Source organism: Tursiops truncatus, chromosome 15, assembly GCF_011762595.2.
Source record: "Tursiops truncatus isolate mTurTru1 chromosome 15, mTurTru1.mat.Y, whole genome shotgun sequence".
Lineage (NCBI taxonomy): Eukaryota > Metazoa > Chordata > Mammalia > Artiodactyla > Delphinidae > Tursiops > Tursiops truncatus.
The window spans coordinates 62,081,021-62,099,356 of NC_047048.1; the positions used below are offsets into that span (position 1 = coordinate 62,081,021).

Here is an 18,336-nt window from a genome sequence, read left to right on the forward strand (position 1 = left end):
TTCAGTTTTGAAGGATATGTTCACTAGATTTAGAATTCTAGGTTTATAGGGGTTTTTTTTCTCTTTTTTTTTTAAACACTTTCTTTCAGTAATGTCATTCCGTTATTGTCTTCTATTTTTGATGATGTGAGCCACTATTTCTGTTGTTTTCTGGATGAAATGTATGTTTTTCTCTGTGGCTTTTAAAAGATTTTCTAAAGGTTTTTTAGCATTTTGCCTCGTATATATGCGCTTTTATGTTCTCCTGATAGATGCCATTTTAGCAGTTATGGAAAATTTTTGTGCTTTTTCTCTGTAGATGTTCCTTTTGCTTCGTTCCCTCTTTCACACTTCAGAGACTTCGGATACATGTATATTTAACCTTTGATATCATCCCAGATGCTGTTTATATTTTTTTCATTTTCTCTGTGCTTCAGTTTGGGCCATTTTGATTGATCTGCGTTTGAATTCACTGCTTTTAAGTTCATCCAATTAAATTTTCATTTCAGATATTCTTTCATTTCCATTTGCTTCTTTCAAGAGTTTCTGTGTTGAGAATCTTTATCTCTTCATATATTTTGTCCATCTTGTCCTATAAATTATTTAATACATTTTTAATAGCTTTTAGAAAGTATTTACTAACTTCAGCATTGGGCTATTAGTTGGCCTTATTCTATGGATTTTTTTTCTCTTATGGGTCACATTTTCCTGCTTCTTTGCCTAGGTAGTCATTTTTTATTGTGGATGATACATGGTAGAGACTCTGAGTTCTTTTTTTTCCCCCCTTTGAAAAATATTGAGTTTTGTTTTGACAGGCAGTTAAATTAAGGACAGATCACATTGATTGTGTGGAAGCTTGCTAGAGCTAGTCTACTTCCATTTTGCTTTTAATCCTAAAACATAATGTTTATTCCTAGAACATGGTTCATAGTCCTTACAATGGAAAGCCCAAGGTGTTTTACCATTACCTTGTGAGAATTAAGCTTAAATTCTGTCTCTACAGCCCTAGGTGGCTGCTGAAATTTCTGGTTGGATCTTTGGCTTTCCATTTGTTCATTGCACAGGGTTCCTTGGAGTTTCATCGTCCTAGACATGTGTATTTAGGAGTGAGCTAAGGAGTTGAAGTGTGTTTCTGTGCAGATTTGGGAGCTCCTTTTCTTTGTCTTCTTTCTTCTAGGGGTTTTTCTGTAGCTGCTTTGGCAGCTTTAAGCTCCCAACCTCATGTCTCCTCAGCCCAATAATACTGTTGCTTTCAGTTTGAGTTTCATTTCCCTGTGCTCTTTGTAAACTGGGAAGTGCCCTCAAAGGAAAAGCCTAGTAAATGCGGCTCTGCTCCAGTGTGCCAGCTTCCTTCAAGAATCTTGTCCCCACCAGTTTCTGCCTGCCTTTGGTTTCTCTCTGATGCCTTCAGACATTTGTTTTCTGTAATTTGCCCAGTGTTTATCATTATAATCACCCGGAAGATTAGTCCAATACAACCTACACTGCCATTTTCCAAAATTTCAGAGTTTTAATAAACTTTAGGACTTTGGTTGTCTGAAATTGTCATGAAGTAATCAAATGCCTAAAATACATGTTTGTTTGCTTGTTAAAATTGTTAAAAATATTCTGTAATAAAACAAAGTTTGTATTTGATGTGATTTTAACTCTGTTAATATGTATCTATGTAGATGAAGATTAGAAGAAAATCTAATCTGATTCAATCAATATGTCCAAAAATTTGAGTCAGTCAGTAGAATTTGAGCACTGAATATTTGATATAAAGGAATTATTGCTCACTTTTTTGGTGTGATGATAGAATTGTAGTTATGTTTTTAAAAAACATAAAAAAATAAAGACGCAGACGTAGAGAATGGACTTGAGGACACAGTGGGGGAAGGGGAAGCTGGGACGAAGTGAGAGAGTAGCAGTGACATATATACACTGCCAAACTTAAAATGGATGGCTAGTGGGAAGCTGCTGCATAGCACAGGGAGATCAGCTAGATGCTCTGTGATGACCTAGAGGGGTGGGATACTGAGGGTGGAGGGTGGGAGGGAGGCTTAAAAGGTAGGGAATATGGGGATATATGCATACATATAGCTGATTCACTTAGTTGTACAGCAGAAACTAACACAACATTGTAAAGCAATTATACTCCAATAAAGATGTAAAAAAAAAAGAAAAAAACTTTAAGCTGCTTCAAGAAAGGAATAGCTTATACTCCTGAATCTCCCCCAGCATTGAGCATAGCATTGCGCATATTTGAGGTTAAGACCCTAGTTAATGATGAACTAACCTTGAGTTACAGAGATTTTGCATAATAAATTATGCAAATTAAAATAAAATTAAAAGAGACCTCATCTTATAGAAATATATACTGAAATTTTTGTTTAAAATGAAATTATATGCTATCTAGGGTGGATAGGGGCATAATGAAATAAGATTGGTATTGAAGCTGAGAGGTCTGTACATAGGGTTCATTTATTTTACTTATATATATATTTGACACTTTTCATAATAAAGTTTTTAAAAATTATTTTTACACTCAGAATTTAAAGGTAAAACCTAAACTTCCTCATAGTTTTTTTTATATTTATTTACCAGAATGGTAGCTGAATGGAGGTTGTCTCGTGGTGTTGAAGAACAGACACAAGCTTTCTTTGAGGGCTTTAATGAAATTCTTCCCCAGCAGTATTTGCAGTACTTTGATGCAAAGGAATTAGAGGTAATGAGTTGTTCTTTCCTCTGCAGCATGCTGGTAAATAATGCCTTCAGGTGCCTGTTTTCAACTCACTTTACCATCTTTCCAATGGCAAAAGTATTTTTTATTCTGGCAGTATGTTTCTGAAGCATCCCCAGAGGTTAAAAGAAGTCCATAATTTATCCAAATATATAAAGTGTTACCAAAAAAAGAAAAGTATTAGAACCTCTATCCAGTGAGTGACTTATATACCTGAATATGTGTATATATGACACCAATCATGGAAACTCAGCTTTTACAAATAATATAGATAAAATTCTTGATACACAGTTTATAAGCCAAAGCCTCCTGATTAAATTTTTGAAAGTTGTTTAATACTAGTCTTAACTATGTCTAGCATTTTTATATAGGTTGTACAGTTACCTAAAGAAACCATTTGTCTTTTTCATCCCTAAAGGTTCTTTTATGTGGAATGCAAGAGATTGATTTGAATGACTGGCAAAGACATGCCATCTACCGTCATTACACTAGGACAAGCAAACAAATCATGTGGTTTTGGCAGGTTTGTCTCAGTTTCTTTCTTTTGGAATACCGTAATTTTTGTAGAAATTGCTTACCACATATGGAAATGAGTCACAGAAAAAGTGTACCAGTATGTTAAGGATCCTCATTCCATTCTATGCATTACAATAAATGAATACCGATTATAACAGCATTCTTTCACTATTGCCAGGTAAGCAACACACACCTTGCACCGTTGCCCAGAGTATAAGACAATCCCAGATAATAATATTCCCCTGCATTTGATCTAAATGCTTTTGGAATTTTGTAGAACTATCTGAAGTATGGTTTTCATCATTCATAGCTCATTAAGAATTATTTAATGTTTAGAAGGTGTAACTTAAGGGAGAGCCTTGGTTTGGAATCATAATGGTGTCTCTTCACAAAATTTCTGCTATAAGCACATGAAAAGTTGCTCAGCATCACTAATCATTAGAGAAGTGCAAATCAAAACCACAGTGAGACATATACCCATTAAAAGGTGGCTATTATAAAAAAAAAAAAAAAGAAATAATCATCCTTGGTACGGATGTGGAGAAATTGGAACTCTCTTGCGTTGCTGCTGGCAATATAAAATGGTACACCACTGTGGAAAACAGTTTGGTGGTTCCTCAAAACGTTAAACATAGAATTAATATGGTCTAGCAATTCTACTCCTAGGTATACCCAAAAGAATTGAAAGCAGGGACTCAAACAGAAACTTGTATAACTATGTTCATATCAGCATTATTGACATTAGCCAAAAGGTGGAAGCAATCTAAAATGTCTATCAAGAGATGATTGGATAAACCAAATGTGGTGTGTATATATATATATATATATATATATATATACACACACACAGTGGAATATTGTCCAACCTTAAGAAGACAGGGAATTCTGACATAGGATACAACATGGATGAACCTTAAGGATATTATACTAAGTGATATCAGCCAGGCACAAAAGGACAAATATTGTATGATTCCACTTATATGAGGTATCTAGAATAAGCAAATTTGTAGAGACAGAAAGTAGAATAAAGGCTACCAGGGACTGGGGAGAAGGGAGGCAGAAGCAAGGAGATAAGTTTAATGAAATGAGTTTTTGTTTGATATAATAAAAAAGTTCTGTAAATAGTGGTGATGGTTACACAACAGTGTGAATGTACTTAATGCCATTGAATTGTACACTTAAAATGGTAAATTTTTATGTTAATGTATATTTAACCACAGTAAAAAAATTTTTTAATGCCTTCTAATTATGTAAAGAAATTTATGTAAAGAAATTAATAAGAAGCTGAGGTGACTGGGCTTCTGTAACAAATACAATTAGTACAGTAGGATAAAAATTCTTTACAAAAAAATCATTTGGCTGAGACAAAATTCTTGTGCTACAGGCTAGAAAGAATTCTCTAGACACTTAATGTTTTGAGTCAGAATTGTAGGAGTTAAAAGCCACATAATTCTGGCAACACATAGCTACACCAAAACATAAAGAACACTGAGAGAAGAACATTACTGGGATATATCTTGGTCAGAATTTGTGAGCTTGATTTCGTTTGTTCATAAAACCAAAAAGTCTGTTCTGACTCAATCTCTTTGTCCTTCGTAACCACATGAATTTCTATAGGACAGGCAGATCTAGAGGGAAAAGGAAGGGTGCCCTAGAAGAGCTGATCTTGAGACTGCATGAGTAAGGAGCTCTTGGGCCCAGGGCACTCTTCTTTTTCTGTTTCCCTATAAGGATGTGGTACTAGGATTGGTATAGGGGAAGGTTGGTAGGGCTTTTGACAAACATGGAGAAGCTCTACCATCCACAGTGGTGGATTCAGTCATTTTCCAGTGCATCTGACACTGGGAGTTTGGTTAAGATTTGAAATGATTTTTTTCTTTCTTGTTTAGTATTCTGAACGTCACATATGACCTATGTATCTCTTTAAATGTGCTTTTAACAGTTTGTTAAAGAAATCGATAATGAGAAGAGAATGAGACTTTTGCAGTTTGTTACTGGAACCTGCCGATTGCCAGTTGGCGGATTTGCTGACCTCATGGGTATGTCAACAGGATCACTTTTCCTATACAGAAAATTGTTTATCACACTGCTGTTATATTAATGTGTATACAGTGTATCAAATAACAAAGACAAGTATATTTTCTTAACTAGACACAGTTAACCTGGATTTGTATCAGCTTTTAAATCACTTTGTAATCCTTACCTCTAGAAGTTTTTAACTCTTAGGCTAGACCCCACATTTTAATGGTCTTTTAATGGTAGGATAATGGTCTTCTATATATGTAGATGTTTCCTCATTCAGTCATATGGCAAACATTTCAGTGTCTCCTATGAGAGACACTACTATTGTTTGTATTATATTTTAATGACTTGTTTACCACTCTTCCCTGTTATACCTGGAGCTCCTTGAGATATAGATCCATATCTTCATCTTTTTATTTCTAGTGCCTAGTACAGTGCCTGTCACATAATAGTCACTGATTAAATTGTATGTTATTTTGAAATGAATGACCTTAAGAATATTTATTTTGTGACTAAATAAGTAAATTCAAGTCTTTCTTTAACACCAACACTATGCAAGTACCATAAGAGGATAGAAGTTGTGATCCCTAAGTCTGTTTCAGCTGGAGAAGAGAGAGTCAGAATTAAAGAATTAAATAGGCAGTTCTGGATATAGTGTGTGGAACCAGTTCAAGACTTTAAAAGCCAGACCAAAAGAATTTGGACATTACTTAGGGTTTTGGAAGCTATGGGAACTTGTTGAAGACAGGTGAACTTGCTGAAGCTGCCTTTTAGGAAGATTTGATAGTAAGGTATAGCGTGCAGATGGAAGCTGGAAATAGGAAGAATGATTAGAGCAATGATAAGAACCTGATCTTAGGAGATAAAATAGGGATGGAAAAGAAGAGAGAAATGCTAGAGAAGTTCCAAAGGTAGAAATAGGACTTGATTAGAAAACGAAATATAAAGGAAGAATGTTTACCATGTTATGAAACATGGAGAAGTTGTGAAGTGTAAAGAATCTGCTGAGTTTAAGGTGACTGTCAGGCAACCAAGTAGAAAATCTCAGTGAGGGGACAGTTTTACAGGTGTTGTTAAAGCACGAGTTTAGAGGTAACAGTAGAGAGAGAAAGTAGACTCATAAGAGCAATGAAGCAGTGACATTTGAAGCTGTGAGAATGGATGGGCTTATGCAGAAATAGAATACAGAGAAGAGTAGAGAGCTGATGCTTAGAAACATTTAGGGGTGAGACATAACTAGCCTAGAGACAGACTTAAAGGAGAGGCCAGAGAATAAATATTTTAGTCTCTCCGAAGCAATATAGAAGGGAAGTTTTTATCTAGTGCTACAGAGAAAGAAGTCTCAAAAAGGATAATTTGTAAGTCCTTTGAGAATGCTCTGTAGTTTGAAAAAGAAACCATGTTGGCGGTTGGAGAGGTAAGGAATAGTGACCAAAATGAAGAAAAAACTGGTACAAGCTTCTCAGTATAAACTGGAAGTCTGATTATTAAAAAAACAAGAACTAGGTCTTCTCTTGGGAATAATATTTGGGGTTGGATGGAGCAGTCTAAAGCAACACAAAAGGATACCTGTGGAAGACAGACAGTGAGATTGTGGTTCATCAAATTTTAGAGGACATTGGTTTAACCTTTCATCCACCCAATGTAGGAAAAGAAAATTGTAAGAGTGATGTATATAACAATTTAATCTGGTGGTTCTTGACCTTATCAGATCTAATATCCCATTTTTTTTAACATATTTATAATATCCTCACGGAATGAAGTTGGTAGATGTGAAATAACGTATCTACAATCTCCAAAAAATACAGATACATAACACTAACTGTAATATAAAGAAGAAAGTTTTAAAAAATTATTTATAAAGAAATAATATTTATTTCAATACATGTATGTTTGGGAAAAACTCTATTAGAAGACACAAAATGTTGTTCCTATTTAGAAGAAAAGATTTGGGCTTAAGAGGTCAGAAGCCCTTCTGTATAAGAATCACTGGAATATGAAAGAACAGATAGAAAAGGTAAGAAATAATAAATAGACAAATAAATATAAGAAAAAGAGGGAAATAATCTAAGTGAATTAAGGATAATATACCTGCTAGAATAAATTATAGCTGATCAAAGTAGAGAAAAATGAGGTAGATCTTATTTTAAAGTGTAGTGTCTAATCACGAAATTCCAGTATAGGCCAAGGCTCTGATATGTACAAAAGCCTCAGAGACCTTTTTAAAGTTGAAATAGGCTGAAAAATAGGAAAAGAGGTGCAAGAGTCTATCTGGAAGTTGTTTCGTTTAGGGACAGTGTCAGAGTAAGATTGAAAACAACAGGCAACCTGAAATTAACTTCATTATATAATGTTTACAACATGATGTCTTACAATTCCATAAAACTTTAGAAAGCATCCAGGGTAATAGTATTGATAATATGACATATTTGTAAAATAGCCTTTATCAATGAAATTCACTAAAATCCTTCATTTCATATTTCTCTGCTATTTTATTTAAAAAATTTTTATTTTTGTCTGCGTTGGGTCTTCCTTGCTGTGTGCAGGCTTTCTGTAGTTGCAGTGAGCAGGGGCTACTCTTCGTTGAGGTGCATGGGCTTCTCATTGCAGTGGCTTCTCTTGTGGAGCACGGGCCCTAGATCTAGGCACATGGGCTTCAGTAGTTGTGGCACGTGGGCCAAGTAGTTGTACTTTGCGGGCTCTAGAGCCCAGGCTCAGTAGTTGTGGTGCAGGGCTTAGTTGCTCCACGGCATGTGGTATCTTCCCGGACCAGGGCTCGAATCCATCTCCCCTGCATTGGCAGGCGGATTCTTAACCACTGCACCACCAGGGAAGTCCCTCTCTGCTATGTTAATATTTGATTCTAAGTCTATTAAAAGCAATCCAGACTCTACTGTTACATACTAATTAGCACTATTAAACGAAACTTTCCATCTGTGTGGTTAGAAATGCTGTAATATATTGAGAGAATGTGCCAGTACATAAACCATTTAATAATTTCATGCTTAATTATTTAATCATTTTAACTATCCTTTTTCATAATGACCATATCCTATGTTACTGGGCTTTTCGCATAACTACTTGTGAAAACACTTCAATGTGATTAGATACAAAAGTACTACCACTTTATATTTGTACTGGGTTTAGTCAGGTGGAACATGAGAAAGTTCTTTGGGTATGACTACCTTACATATGGCAGAACAATAAGTGTGCCTGGCCCCTTCTCATTTAAAAGTCCAGTAGTATACCAGTCCTTATGACCACCAGTAAATGCTTTTTAGGGAGCAGTAGTGACCTTTTTAGAAAACCAGTGCTTAAAGATAACCATTAACAGCTGACTCCAACACAAGGTAAATGAGAGGCAAGAATGGGGTGTTAGGTGTGTAAGGGTCTGCCCTATAGGACCTCTAAGCACAAGCATTGTTAACATTGAATTCACTAGGTTGTTTACATTTTCTAAAGTTTTAACAATTTTCTGTTTAAATCAAGTTTTGTAAGACAGTGAGCTGTAGTTTCCCCATTGTGTTTAAAACTAAAATTAAGCTTTTTATGTGTTCTCTTATGTGAGGTATTGTTAATTATAGCATTCTGTTTTTCTGGCTAAGGAATACTAGATAAAAGTGCATTTTCTCCTCTTGGGCATACATTAACAATGTGGTTCTCAAACTCTAGCTCTCAATCAGAATTGCCTGGAAGCTTGTTAAAACACTGTTGCTGAGCCTCACCCCCAGAGTTTTTAATTCAATTCAGTAGGCTTGGGTTAGGGCCTATGGATTTGTGATTCTTAACAAGTTCCCTGGTGATGCTGATGCAGCTGGATTGGTGATAACAATTTGAGAACCATTGCACTATCAAACTGTTGATGATTTCACTTTTAGGGAGCAATGGGCCACAGAAATTCTGCATTGAAAAAGTTGGGAAAGAAAATTGGTTGCCTAGAAGTCATACCTGGTAAGTAAAATCAGAAAGATTCAGTTATGTGTATAACTGAATCACTTTGCTGTACACCTCAAACTAACACAACATTGTTAATCAACTATACTTCAAAATAAAAGAAAAATTAAAAAGAAAAAAGAGTGTAGAAAATAGCTTTTTCCCATTTATCCTGTATATACTAAAACGTGTTAGAAATGAAATACTTTCCCCATGGTATTGAATTATTTTTAATAGCTTTAGTGAGACATAATTTATGTAACAAAAAACTTACCCATTTTAATTCAGTGATATTTAGTAGATTTTCAGAAAAGTAACCATCACTATAATCTAGTTTTAGAGTATTTCCTTCATCCCAAAACAATCCCTGTTGCCATTAACAGTCAATCCCTCCCCCCACCCCGAATTTTTTTTTTTTGAAATGTGATATTTAGAAAACTTAACTTTTCTCTGTAGGCAGAGGAAGAAATCAAGTCTAGATAGCTGTAGGGAGAGCTACTCTAACATGGTGACAGAAATACTATTTTCTTATTATAAATGTAGTTTAACCACATTTCCAAAAATGTACAAAACTAAAAACAAACCCTAATCTTAAATACAATATATTGGAATTCAACCTAATGTCAACAATAGTTGAACTTTATTTTGTGGGACATTTCAGTGGTCATATATATACCTTGCTGGATATTTGTTTATTTTCCCTATCTACCCTTTTTATTTGTTTTATTGTTTGCTCCTTTGTATTTTCATACATATGGCTTTTTAAAAATAACACCTTGGCATGTTTGTTGAAAATCAGTTGACTGTAAATACATGGGTTTATTTCTGGATTCTCAATTCTATTCCATTGATCTATATGTCTGTCCTTAATGGCAGTAACATTGCCTTGATTACTGCAGCTTTTCAGTGAGTTTTGAAGTTAAGTATGCATTCTCCAACTTTTTCAAGATTGTTTCTGCTCTTCTGGGTTCTTTGGATTTCCATATGAATTATAAGATCAGCTTGTCCATTTCTGCAAAGAGGTCAGCTGGGATTTTGATGTGAATTGCTTTGATCATTTTGGGGGAGTAAGGTCATCTTAACAGTATTAAGTCTTCTGATCCATGAATATCAGGTGTCTTTCCATTTGTTTAGGTGTTTAACTTATTTCAACAATGTTTCATGGTTTTCATTACACAAGCCCTGCATTTCTTCTGATAAATTTATTCCTAAGTATTTATTCTTTTTGAAGCTACTATAAATGGAATTGTTCTCTTAATTTCATTTCAGATTATTCATTGCTAGTATATCGAAATACAATTGATTTTTTTACATTCATCTTGTACACATATATTTTGATTTGATCTTTTCTCCCTTTTTTTAAACTTGGAACAGATTGTGCCATTACATTATTGTGAATAGCTTATCTCAGTCACACATGAAAACCAGCCTCATTACTTTTTCAAGTTCCATGTTTCCATTTGTTCATTTCCATAACCGTAAATTTATTTTCCCTTTGTGGATAGCATTATTTCTTCTGTTGCCAAACATCTACCTGCACCTTATCCTAAAAATATAGCAGAGGACCAAGGCTTTAGGGCAGATTCACTACCTGTTACCTTGTGAAGGTGTTCTTAATATGGCCCAAAATTAGAAGATGCCTTTAAAAACTCACAGCTAAGAATAGGACAGAGAAATTCAGTCAGACCAACATATTAGATATTAGAGCCGAAAACTTTTTTATTCTTAATGGGATATACTTAAAATCTTTTGATAAGAGACCTATGACTCACAAAGCCTGAAGTATTTACTGTCTAGCCCTTTACAGCAAAAGTTTGCTGACCACATATAGATTAGGGTGGATGGGAAAGCTTGAGAGGAGTAACATTTTACTGAGCACCTGCTGAGCACCAGTACTGTGCTATATATATGCTTGTTTATTCTTCACTCTATCCCGAGAGATAAATATTGTTGTTCCCATTTTACCAAAGAAAAAACCGAGACTCGGAAAAGTAAAAAACACATGCTTAGGGGCCCAGTGACAGAGCTGGGATTTGAACCTAATTTTGCCTGGCTTTAAAACCATTGTTACACTGCCCATATGATTCTTAGTATATTTCCTTTTCTCAAGCTAACAATTCTTACTTTTAGTTTTAACCGCCTGGACCTGCCACCCTACAAGAGCTATGAGCAACTGAAGGAAAAGCTGTTATTTGCTATTGAAGAAACAGAAGGATTTGGACAAGAGTGACTTCTGAGAGCTTGCACCGCCAAAGGACAAGAACTTATTTGCAATGTTTGTCCTTTTCCTTCTTTGCCTATTGCACATCTTGTAAAATTGGACTGTGACTGTTTAGAGAGTTACCTTGAGTGTAAGTAAATTAATGTTATCGTTGAGACTTATCTCCCAGTGATTCTGGATTTCTTCTCAATGTTCCAGAACTCAGATCTGCAAATGACTAGTCAAAACCGTACTTAACATGGAATTAACATAAAAATGAAATCTGCCTTGTCTTATTCCACTAGATTGTTTCCTTAACAAAAATTTTGTATATGTGTATCAGAAGTCTCATTTGGGAGTAGGGTTTTTTCTTTTAGAGATTCTGAAAATATGCAGGGAAGTCCCTTGGTAACTAAAATATGTAAGATCTTCCTGTTAAGCCTCATGGTAAGAGGTATTTGTTTAAAATAGCCCAGCTTCTGGGGATGTGAGCAAACTTCTGGCTTGTGCTCTCCCTCTTATTTCAGCCTGGCCTGACTGTTGTTTTTCCTTTCCGGAGCATGAAATCCATGCATCATTTTGATGTTATCTCTAGAAAGGAGAGATGTGAGACTCTTGTATCCCTCTACAAAGTAGTTTTGTTAATTTGAATTCAGAGAGAAGTTGGTCCCAGCCTGCAAATGACTGCATAACTCTCTTCATTTGGAAGTTTGTTGTAATTGCCTTGCAAATACTAAACTTCACAAACAATATTAACACTGTGCTTCCTTCACTGTCTGTATAAAAGTTAACCTAGAATTGGAATTAATTTAGCTGAATTATTTGAAGGCCATCAACAATTTTTATATGTTCCTGTATATTAATTGCATCTTTATAATTTTATCATAATCCAGCAACTTCAGTTACGTTTAATTATTGCTAAGGAGTTCAAGTTATAACTAGAGTGCTTTCTAATCCAAGTAGAGGTCAGTGAAACATCCTGTAAAATTACATTTTCATTAGGGAGGGAGAGCTGTGGTACTGGCTAAAAAGAAGGGAGTAATACGTTTATTCACAGTACATTTCTAGTAACCACAGAAATGTATTCTGTATGTGAATTGAAACTTTTTAAGTTGATAATTTCTCTGACACCTGTTAGAGTAGTTATTTCCATTCTTTCCCTTGTCCTGATCTGGATATTCTGTTCACCTCTAAAAATTTTAACAGGTTTTCCCCATGACTGTTAGATTGCTCTGTTAGTAACTGATTAATGAATGCACTTTGACCTTCTCTGTGGGAACTTTTTTAACTTAGCCTGCTTAGACTCTGTCAGGATGACAGCTGTCAGAGGTTTGACTTTATGGACAGTGGGAGGAAGCCGAAGCCAGCTGAGTGCCTATCATAGCTGAACCCTGAGGACAGCCTCATAACTCATGAGATAGGGACTTTGGCAGGTTTCAGTACCATAGCATGAACAAATAGCATTGAGCCAAAAATCAGCAGAGAATAGCAAACCCCTCTCGTATATGGAAAGAAAATGGGGGTTTTTGTCCCTAACTACTCTTCCTTTTACATCCTGGAAAAACAACAAAAACACTTTGCAACTTGTGTATCTGTACTCTAAAACACTGCCATCATAAAGCATACTTAAGTGAGTGAAAGGGTTGCCTCATCCAGAAATTGTTAGTGTAAAGGGAGAGATGGGGCTCCCCCCAATCCTATCTTTATTTTGATTTTATTCTACTTACTCTAGGAAATGTAGTACAGTCTCTAAGCCCTAGTTGTTTTCAAAGTAGTGACTCTGCCTTTTTGTTGGTAGGGGGCAAAAAACTCTTGCTTTGTCTTACAGAGCGAATGTCTGCCAACTACCCATTCGTTACATAAGTCTGAATTTTGGTAATATATGGCTATGGAGATTAAGCCTTCTATAAAGACTTCCTATTGAGGTGAATGCTCACATTGAAATGTAGTTACCTACAATATTTACTAGAGATTTATGAGATTAAATTAAGAGATAATGTAAGAAAGTAGACTTTTTTTGTTCTACATAATGCTTGATGATTCATTTAGGGACCTAGAAATATTGTTCAAAAATGTATAAATATCATCCAAAAGGCTTTCTGCCCTATATTTTTAAAATACAGAATAGTTATATTTGAAGTAGTCCTGGCCCTAGTTCTATAGGGCTTGGCTATTTAATATTTTTATGGAAGAAACGTTTAGTTCTGGAAAAGGTAAATGCTTGTATATATTTTTGCAGCCTGGGATCTCCCTTACTCCATTTCTTCCTTTAATTTAAATGGCCACATGTATATGTCTTTCCCTGCTGTGTTAGGAAAATGGGGGCTGGATATCCCAAGAATCAGAGGTTATATAAAAATACTGCAAATAGACAGCAGACATAAATATCTACCAAATACTATCTTAAATTTTGGTCCAAATTGATCATTTGGAAATAGATTTATTGTAAGTGTTTAATTAGAGCGATTTCTTAAATCTGAACTAAATTGCTTTTAGAGTCCATTTTTCTTTGTAAGCATTGTAAATGCTAATAAATACTGTTAATTTTTTTACTGCATGTTATGTTGAAATAAAAACAAAGTAAAATGAGCAATTGCCTTATTCTTCTGCTCTTTTGGGAGGCTGGGGAATGCAGCATTTCACATAATCTGGGTCTGGAGGGAAGGACCTCACTTGTTTCATCAAATAGAGTGATTTAAAACTGGTCCAGCAGCTCATAATAATGAATTACTGCTCTGTCTTTTATGATCTTATATCAGAGTGCAGAAGAATGTAATTTCATAAGACTTACAATAATTCTATTTAAAATTCAGGTACTAGTTTTTCATCAGGAGATTGACATACCAATGTCAATTCATCTGAAATTTTAGTGAAACATGACTCACCTGCCCAAAGAGGTCTCATCCTAAATGAACTATTTCAGTCAAACTCTCTCTGCTACTTTTTATTTACCTGGTTAATAATCTGAAATGTTATTAGGGATGACTCATGGAATTAGATTTCTCTATTTTTATATCCCTCCTTGTTTTGGATGTAACTCCATCCTTTTAAACTCCTTTAGGTTAACTACTTCTATTTAATATTATTGGCATCTCCAGCCCCCCTCATTTTTTTGTTTTTCTTTTAGAGTTATTTACAAAATTATTTGTATATATGCTATGCTTTCATTGACCAAAAATGGAATGGCAGCACTGAATTGTATATTACTGTATTGGAGTTCCTTTGTTTTCATGAACTGTAATTTCAAACACTCAGGTAACTTTACAAATACCACAAGGAGTGAAGTGCTCTTATAAAGGTCCTGCAGGGGGCTGCCTCACTTGCATTTCCCTAAAAGTTGTAAGACTGTTTACAATTAAACTTTTTGGTCCTTCATTTGCACACTTTTCTTTTAGTCTTGAGTAAGGTTTTCCCCACTTGCCGGGAAGCCTTCTATGTGAACAGGTCATATAGATTTCTGCCCCTCTGCTTTTGTAAGTGAGCAGGTTACAGCCTGTCTTGTACTGTGGAGTAGATAGAAAAAAAACTAGAAAGTCTCAGGTGAGACTGTATTTAGTGCCTATGTTGAAGAGAATCAAGATGAAGACATCTTTTCTGGGACAACCAGAGGTTTCCCTAAGACAGGATCCCAGCCATAGGTGCTCAATAGAAAATTACCAGCTGGCTACCAAGACTTTTTCTTATTAGGAAACCAAGTGATCATGCTCTTATTTAAAATGGATCCAGGGGAAAGATGCTAAGGGAAGTGGGTTTTTTTTTTAATATCCTGATCTAACAGTGACTGGAGGACAGGTTCCTTCCAGATCCTGCAAAGTAGGCCCTATCCTATTTATTCTGTCCTATATAAGCAGCTAGAAAGCTCTAATTTTCAGCGTGGCTAAAAAAAAGAGGGGAAGACATGTTCCCCCCAGTATGAGGAAATCTTTCATGGGAAAATAAGTAGTTACTTTTACTGACCATTTGGCTGTCCAGCAAACCCTATAAAACATCAAACTGGGACTCAGCTATGGCTGACTGGCTGCTATTTTCTGGACTTTTAGGAAGAGTGTCTCACATTGTGTAACTCCAGAACAGAAACTGCTGTCAATCGCAGCTCATTGGTCAATTCCCATATGTCTGTAGGGCTCCTTTGTGGTCAGGACATTTAGGGGAAGGATCCACGGGAATCTTCCAGGTCTTCAGTGGAGACCTAGGAAGGACAGTATTGGTCTCTTATGAACAGGTTCCCATTGAGCAGAGATGCTGTGGGCAGGAGGGTTTCCTCAAAGAAATTCACAGGGAAGGACCTTGAGAATTTTCAGTCATACCTGCAGATCGCTGAAAATAGCCATGCTGTTATTTTCCTCATTTCTAATTCAGACCTCTTCTATTTATCTTCTGTATCCTAGTGACCAATATCACACCTATATTTACTTAGTCCAGGACAACTGTCAACATTTATTACTATGTCCCAGACAATTAGATATGCTACATGCACTGTCAGTCTTCCTGGTCACTTTCAGAGAGGAATGATTATCTCTATTTTATAGAATAGAAAATAGGCTCAACGTAATTGAGTAACTTGAAGTGTCCACAGCTATTAAGTGGCAAGAGTGCAAATTGGAATCCAGGACTGTCTGATTCCAAAGACTGCGTGCTTAAACGTTTTGCTGTACTGCTACTCACAACCAGTTCAGCTGTCCCATAACCAGTTCAGCTGTCCCATCTAATTGCTCTCCAAATCCTATCGAATCCATTTCCAAAACTTCTTTTGAATCACTTCTTTCGGAGCTGCCCGCATTACCACAGCCCACATCCATCATCCCTACCATGGTTGACTGTAGCAATTTCTTGTCATTGCCTCCATTCTCTCCATTCCATCTGTGCTGACTCAGAATGATTTGTGGAAGAGTTGTCTCATGGTTCTCCCCCTCTTAAAATATTACAGTGGTTCCTCCATTGCCACAGAATAAACTCCAAAGCTCATAAGCCTGTCACTCAAGGCCCTGACTACTTCCAACTCCTCAATTCTTATTCTGGCTCCAGTCACATGAACTTTTTGCTTTTGTGATTGTGATCTTGTTCAATTCATTCACCCCCTCTCAGTCTGTTTCTCCATATGTAAGATAGTGGTGATGATCATCCTGTGCTTATGTCCCAGGATATTTTGAGGTCCAGTCACTGCAGCCCTTCTTCCCCTTGCTAAACGCTTTTATAATGTTTCCAGATTCAATAATCATTTCTTTGTATCCAATCCTTTTTTTTTTAACTTTACTTTGAAATAATTTTAGACTTACAGAGCTGTTGCAAAAAAAATAGTATAGTACAGAGAACTCCTGCACACACTTCACCCAGCTTTCCCCAATGTTAACATCCCATATAACTTGGTACAATTATAAAAACTTGACATCGGTAAAATGACACTGAACTACAACCTTTATACAGGTATCACCAGTTTTCCCACCAGTGTTGTTTTTCTCAGTCTCTTCCAATCTGTGACAGTTCCTCATTCAGACCTTGACATTTTTTGAAGAGTGTTGATCTGGCACCTTGTAGAATGTCCTAAGTTTGGTTAATGTTTTCTTAAGGTTAAGGCCATGGATTTCTTTTTGTGAGAAACACCATAGAGGTGGTGTGCCCTTGGTGCATGATATCAGAGGGCACATATCAATATATCCCATTACCAGTTATGTTAACCTTGATCCTCTGGTTAAGATGGTGCCTGCCAGGTTTCCTCACTGTAAAGTCACTATTCAATCCTCTTAATATGCAGATGCCCCTAGAAGGAAAACCAAATCCTCTCCCAATTGGAAGAGGCTACAGTGGAATGAATTTTTGGAGATAGATCATCTGCGTTGAATTCAGCAAGCTCCAGTGCCTCAAAGAAACACTGTAAGCTGAGGCTAACTAATTAGCAAATTATTTCCTGCTAGAGAACCCATAAATTTTTGTGGAAAACGGAACAACATAGTGTTGCAATAAAAATAGAAGTGAGGTGTTTTTTTTTCCCTCTCCTGAGAACAAGGAAAGTAAAGGGAACAGTGAACAGGCTGGAGAAGAAAACATAACCTGGCCTGAAAGTGTTAATCACTCCTTGCTTTATTTTTAACGGTTACTAATCGGTAGTGTCTGTAACTAGATTTGTCCTTCACAAAGCTAACCTCACTCCCTAACACTATGTAAATTACATCCTGTACCTATCACGCTAAAGCTGTGTGAGTTACATCCTGGGCCTATCAACCCCAAACTTCATGTAAATTCCATCGTGGTCCTGGTGTTTATATTCCCTGCGCCCCCTGGTAACAAATCACCCCCTGTAGCTTTTGCATTTCAGAAAGAAGGTCGTAGGCAGATAAACCAGAGACAAAGGGACCCAATTACCGGACTGCCTAATGCCAGCTGTGACTGTTTTGAAATGCAAGGAGAAAAAGAATGCGAGACCTTCACTACTTTGATCCTTATCATATACCGGGGACTGCGAGCCCCACATATAAAATCTCCGTTTGGGGGTGGGGGAACACACAGTTCTTGAGGCGCTAGCCTGCTGTGTCTTCCCTTCTGCCTGGCAGAGGAATAAAGCCATCTCTCTTATCCTCTAAAATCTGTCTCGTATTTCTGTTCAGCATCGGTGCACAGAGAGCCAAGATTTGTTGGCAACAATAGGGCTCCAGAAGAAGGTGAGAAAATGAGGGAGCACAGAAATGTGAGGTGGCTTCTCCAAGGGAACACCGGGTGGCCGAGAGCTCGGGGTTCAAAGGCTGCAGACTCCCAGGCTAGACCTGACCGCTTCTCTCAGAGCCTGCATGGAATATTCCCAAGGGAGTCGCTCTGGAGACCACAGGGACGCTTGACTCCAGCCCGAACTCCGGATTTTCCCGCGTTTTCGGAGCTTTTTGGCTTCGCGCCTCATTTTGCCTGAGAGGAGGTCTCAGCAACCCCCGTCCTCGCGTTCAGAATCGCTCACCACCCTCCACCCAGAACCTGC

General features: G+C 36.6%; 1 protein-coding gene across 6 annotated transcripts in view; it reads left to right on the forward strand.

Moving 5' to 3' along the window:
* ITCH (itchy E3 ubiquitin protein ligase) overlaps positions 1–17,952 on the forward strand; it is a 124,161-nt gene extending 106,209 nt beyond the window's left edge. For 4 of the 6 annotated variants that reach the window (XM_073792889.1, XM_019950662.3, XM_073792890.1 and 1 more), the window contains 5 exons: positions 2,566–2,686; positions 3,120–3,224; positions 5,160–5,256; positions 9,118–9,190; positions 11,303–14,747. In XM_073792889.1, the coding sequence (XP_073648990.1) occupies positions 2,566–2,686; positions 3,120–3,224; positions 5,160–5,256; positions 9,118–9,190; positions 11,303–11,402 (496 nt within the window). In that variant the 3' untranslated portion in view covers positions 11,403–14,747. Of the gene's footprint in view, positions 1–2,565; positions 2,687–3,119; positions 3,225–5,159; positions 5,257–9,117; positions 9,191–11,302; positions 14,748–17,685 lie in introns of those variants that run through there. The other 2 variants (XM_073792891.1, XR_012326268.1) reach the window with 2 other exon arrangements.
* Positions 17,953–18,336: the final 384 nt, after the last annotated feature.